Raw genomic sequence first — 6002 nt, forward strand, 5'->3', positions numbered from 1 at the left:
TATTTATTACATCTTTATTTTATATTTTCAAAGGAGTGATTTTAGTCGGTTTTGTAGTAACTTCATCTATTTTAACACTAAAATCTAGAGTTTCCTTATTTATATGAAGTATATTCTTGATGACGTGTGCCAACTTCCTGTTTGGTCGAGGTGTGCCTTCAATAACAAAAACTTTTTCTGTATTTTTATCCACTTCAAGTATACGTTTTCTTTTATACTGAAAATAATCAAACACTCTTGAAATAACGAATAGTAGATATAATATGATCAGGATAGGTATTAGGACTGTTATTAGTGTTACGATTAGTACCAAACACAACATTTAAAGTAAGTATCTAATATGTATTTTTGTTCCTTTTTATGTAAACGAAATGGAAACATTTGCCGCCTCATCTGATGGTATACAGTTTTGTAGTGCCGTCGACTATAGTTGTAAAAATACACCTGACAACACGTTATCGTGTGACACTCATGATACCACTGTGCGTTGCTATTCCAGAGGACTAAAGCAGGCTACTTGGCTTTTAAAATAGGCGAGACTTAGGTGTAGTACCTGAGTTTTTCCAGTTATTGTGTAAGAATATTAGCCGAAAAACTGAGAGAGTTAGTTTTTTCAGTAGTAGATAATAATAGTCGAAGTGATGATGTTGTCTTCAGCATATGTAGCACACTTGATAATATTTTAAATACATGATTAAGTCTTACCACAGGATAAACACAGCACCAAGATCCAAACTTGCACCAAGCAATGCCAGGAGTTCTATCCATAGCTTTTCTGAATCTTCTGTTAGTGAACCCATAAATCAGCGGGTTTACAGCGCAATTCATGTAAATAAGATAGTTGGCAGCAAACCACATAGCATCGAAACTACCTTCCACCTAAGAAAACAAATGATTACAAAGCAATAAAATTTACATTCAAAACATTTGTTATGCAAAATACTTTGAAATAGAATGACAATATTAACATCTTAATCAAATTTTCAAGACATGTTTATAATTGTGCTTTAAATTATAATATATATGACACAACTTGATAATTTTAATAATATCTAAAAATAAAAAAGAATGAAAAGAATTACAAACACTTTCGGTAAGAGATATATGCTAATTTAACTAATTCTAATGCTGTTGGCCGAAACTGGGTATCACCGAACTATAGGGAGGAAAGTATAAAAGATTGGTTTTGAAACCCACAAAAAAACTTATGGAGCGGCTGAAGGCCAACTCCTGCTTGATGGATACATACATACAACTATAGCCTGAAGGTACCTTTAAGAATCCGAACCTTGAGTCAGGTCCTCGTAATCTTAATCCCCATTTGAATTGGACGGGTGATCGATCGGAAGGGTTAAATTAAAATCCAACATTACTGAGATTGGAAATATGTGTAAAGGACCATTTTTTACTAGGAGTAATAGAGAATATACATAGAGAACCACCCGACTTTATAACTCTACACCCATAGGCGGATATTGTGGAACTCTTACCCACTAAAACCCCTTGATGTTCCAATCACCGTGATTAGTCGCTGGCAGTTCGGGTGCACTTTCGCAGGCATGATCCTAGTCATCTAATAAATTTAACAAAGCTGAGAAACAGTGAGGTAAAGAAAGCTAATATTATGAAATATATAAAAATCGTGTATGATCTCTTGTATATCTCAATTGGTAGTGTGATGACAGGATCAGTGGTGAGAGTAAACACTTGGAACTTGTGTATTACATGTTGCTACTCTGCGACTTCTCAAACATACACTGGCTCATCCCGTTATTCTTCGAGTTCTATTACTAATGACTAATATAGAGAATTTGTACTCACAGAATTAACTTCATTACTTAGACGATTTCTCCAATATATGAGAACAGTATAAGGTATTCTGCAAATAACGGCGGTTATGAGGACACACGCTGCAATTCTCATTGCACTGGTTTTAGCTTTCGATACAGCCATCCCAGCGCCTTTTGAAGAAAGCTTCTTGGCACTCCACTCTAAACGCCACATGATAGCACCGTACTACATGTGAAAGATATATTATATACTTATAAAATCAGCTAATATGTACGTAATGATATGAATCTAATAATTGGAGTTTAATTATCCACATACATTTTCTATTTCATTTCTCTCTCTTTCGTTATTGTACTTCTCAATACTAATTTACTTTACACAAACTATATTTAGTTTTAGTGACACATAGATAATTAAATACTACCTAAAGAAATGAAAAGATAGAATTATCTATTGTTAAGAATTTAATTTAACATTTTTGTTATATAAAAAATGTCATCCTATATTTTTATCCCAATCTAACAAAGACGATATAAAATATATTTCGGGGACTTATTCCCAAGAAAAAAATCTCTGTTATGGCGACTAATTTGGATAAAAATACCGCATAATTGTCATTACTAGTCTATACGTACTAGAAAAGCAAGAAAAGATAATTAAAGAGATAAATTTTATGGTAACGCATTTGAAAATTTCAAGACTGCATTTTATTGATGATGTTACTAAGGTAATATACAATCTGAATAATAGAAGTTGTAATTTAAAAATTATATACTTACAGTTACGACCATTAGACCTAACGGTATCCATACCAATATAAAAAGTGTGAAGTGCCAATATATCCCTAGTACCTTTGGATCTTCCGCGCAGAATGTTTCTAAATAATCAGCCCATTGTCTTTCCTAAAACAAAACGTTAATTGTATAATATATAAGAATTGAAAAGAACCGATGCGTTGTAGGGTTTCTCTCGCAAATTTTGGAATTGGCTAAATAGCTATCACACAATTGTCTACTTTTACAGTGTAGTACAAGACGACAAAACAAGGGTTTTGTTACGTTTCTTTTTAATTTCTTCTTAATTTTGTGAACTTGTTTGGTTATTTTATGAATACTTATTTACTAAATAACCTTAAACAGCTAAATGAATTGGATCTAAATAGCTGCAAATGACAACACAGACGGCTTCGGTGGTCTAGCGGTTTAGCACACCTCTTTACGTCCGATGGTTGCGGGTTCGATTCCTCGCACGGCACATTCATGAGTATGATTGTTTGTATCGGTCTGGGTATTTTCTATGTATAATATGTATGTATTTACGAAAAAAAAATATCTATGTATTTGTATCAGTTATCTAGTACCCATAACACAAGCTTTAGCTAGCACAACTCGAGTCTAGATGGCGCTGTGTGAATTGTCTTGAGATCATTATTATTATTATTATTATATCTTCATACATTGAATATAATTATGTGAGTGTAAAGGGATGGTTAATAATATGGCCTAATAACCCCATTGCTACTATGTACCACCTACAAGCGGTTCCCTCTGGAAACCATCGTAGTAAATTACTATTTGCTAAATAGGCTGACTGACCTAACTTGAACTCAAGCTCATCTTATCATTCTCCACAGATGTCTGGCCCGCGTAAACCGTTAACATACGTGGATGCATCAATCATTATCAATAAAAAATATATTATTTTGGGATAAATTTCAAGTAGATAATTAAAAAAACTAACCACATATTCTCTATGGGTAATCCATGGTAATGACAATAACATTGAAGCTATCCAAGTAATTACTATGAGCTTAATCGCAGCGGATTTGGTGACGCGGGCATCCGGTGTCAAGCCAGCAGCAGCCAGCCTGTCGTATGATACTAACATTACAGCTCCTACACTGGTCAAAAGGAGTGATGCTGTAAAGAAAAAAAACTAAAATAAAAAAGAATAAAATAAGACAGAAAAAACATTACAAAAATTAGTGTTTATATACGCCACCTGCTAAAAACATTTTGGTGGTAATTATAATTAATAATAATAATAATAATAAACGAAAATCAGTAGTATTGCCAAATATTATATCTGCTATAAGTTATATATAAACAGCAATAAAAAACTATTAAAAGGACAAATCATTGCAAATCAAAATATAATTAGCCAACAGTATTTTAATATTATTCAATATTTTTAATTAAACATAATTATTTCAATAATATTTGTAGATATTTAGATATCCCACAAAAAATTATTCATATGAGTAGTTGTAATATAATTTGAGTACATAAAATCAAGAGTCTACTAACTGCACCTAAACCATTTTTCACTCACCTTGTAGAAAACCTTCAAAATAGCAACCAAAATGCTTTAAAACGTATTGTTGATAAAAGTCCCTCACCAGCATGAACCAAGGACATAACAACAGAGTGATCAAATCCACCAGTGCCAAGTTACCAATGAGGTAATTACTTGGGCTCCATAACCATCTGTTCTTAATAAGTATGTGCAGGATGATTGAGTTGAGAATTATTCCAATAATTCCAACAATTAACATTACAGTCACCTTGATGGCTATCTCTTTTGGTGGCTTTATGTGCCATAGTGTATTTGGGAATGGATATTTTGATGTATCAAGCTGAAACAATATATTGTTTATGCTTTACATATAATAATCACTTGATAAGCAATTTGTTTGTCTTACTAATAACCGATGATCGTCGATAATGAAAGCACACAAAAAATATCTCGACAGCATGTAACAAAGTTGCTTCAGCAGCCCGTTCGCTTATATCTTTTAAATTGCGCAACAGATTTTAATGCACTTTTCAGCAATAGATAGAGTGATTCAAGAGGAATCTTTATATCTATAATACATGCGTGTTATGGTATATAACAAACTGAGAAATTTTAAGATTTGTAACCCAACAGTGCGAAGCTCGGACGAGTGGCTAGTAACAATAAAAATATAAACAAACATTCAAATGTCAACATGTTTTGTGTAACATTTAAACTAATGTATTTTGACTATATAATGAATTACATATATTCGAAATGTAATAATTTTCAATATTCAACCATCAATGAAATATAGTGAAATTATTGCAACTATACGAAAATCAATATTAGTTAATCATAGTTATGAATCACTGCATACGATATCAAGTACAATAATAACAAATCAGAGATATGCCACAGTTGTAGATAAACACAAAACTTGTAAAGTAATCGCTGTAGAAGCTTACATCAAGCCAATGGTCGTCACCCATACCGAAGAAACAAAAACATTTGTAGAATAGAACTTTTGCGAACGAGCACTGTCCAAACGTTTATCTTTCGAACTGCGAGAGATCCTGTCGATAAATACTTAACTTATCACGGTTTCAGTAGTCCATTACCATAAAAGCTTTTTTATCTTGAAACAGATTGATAATTATAATATCAGGAACGTTTTAGGCATTCACGGTACTTGGTTTTGTTTTGGAAACTACTCTATACCTTATTAACAACAATTAAATAAATTAATAAAATTACATACAAGTTTAAATAGATTGACTTGGTCCAGCTACGTACTTAGTTCTTCCATAAAAGCAATACATTTATAATATCTCTGGACAATTCACACAACGCCATTTAGTCACAAGCTGAGCAGAGCTTATGTTACGCGTACTACACAACTAGTATAATACTGAAATACATGTTACATATTTGTACATACATAAATAATAAACATAGAAAACACCCAAACTGAAACGAACAATCATACTCATATAAATGTTAATATTACTGTGCGACAAATCGAACCCGCCACCATCGGAAGTAAAACGGAAGTAAACCGCTAGACCTAGAGGCAGTAAGATTATTCATATGATCTTTGTTGTATGATGGCCTATACTTTAAACAAACCTGTCAATCTCGTTTTTCAGAACCTATTTGTATTCTGCGTATTATCAGTTTTATTCGTGTCATATAGTCAACGATCTAATCTAAAATTTTAAACTGTTAAACTATCTTAAAAAAGGTGCCAGAAAAAGTTACCGTTGCGTCTAATTACCCCATTTCCGATTTAATATACTCGTACTTTTATCTGTAGTGTCGCGTTTTCTTTTTGTTGTACAATTAATAGAAGTAAAAAAAAATAAATAGAAGGAAAATAAAAGTTGATTCATTTGTTTTAAAATAGGATAAGTATAAGATAATGTAATATTTGTCAT

At 32.2% G+C, this 6002-nt stretch overlaps 1 protein-coding gene across 1 annotated transcript; it reads right to left on the reverse strand.

Annotated features, from left to right (window-relative positions):
- Positions 1 to 19: 19 nt before the first annotated feature.
- LOC131843972 (ultraviolet-sensitive opsin) lies at positions 20 to 5057 on the reverse strand. The gene is made up of 7 exons (XM_059192759.1): positions 5034 to 5057; positions 4123 to 4426; positions 3532 to 3710; positions 2571 to 2693; positions 1822 to 2016; positions 706 to 879; positions 20 to 217 (listed from the first exon to the last, which is right to left on the reverse strand). The coding sequence occupies exons 1-7, from the start codon at positions 5055 to 5057 to the stop codon at positions 20 to 22; spliced, it is 1197 nt and encodes a 398-aa protein (XP_059048742.1).
- Positions 5058 to 6002: the final 945 nt, after the last annotated feature.

The sequence above is a fragment of the Achroia grisella genome, unplaced genomic scaffold, assembly GCF_030625045.1.
Source record: "Achroia grisella isolate CSIRO2021 unplaced genomic scaffold, CSIRO_AGI_Agris_v1 utg359, whole genome shotgun sequence".
NCBI classification, from domain to species: Eukaryota; Metazoa; Arthropoda; class Insecta; order Lepidoptera; family Pyralidae; genus Achroia; species Achroia grisella.

Excerpts from the sequence above, each read along its gene's own strand:
- LOC131843972 (XM_059192759.1), bottom strand. The coding sequence starts at position 5,057 with ATGGGTGACGACCATTGGCTTGAT. Across the intron at positions 3,711-4,122 it reads TTTTGAAGGTTTTCTACAAG|CATCACTCCTTTTGACCAGT; the intron begins GTGAGTGAAAAA and ends TTTTCTTTACAG. Across the intron at positions 2,694-3,531 it reads TTACCCATAGAGAATATGTG|GAAAGACAATGGGCTGATTA; the intron begins GTTAGTTTTTTT and ends GTTTTGTTTTAG.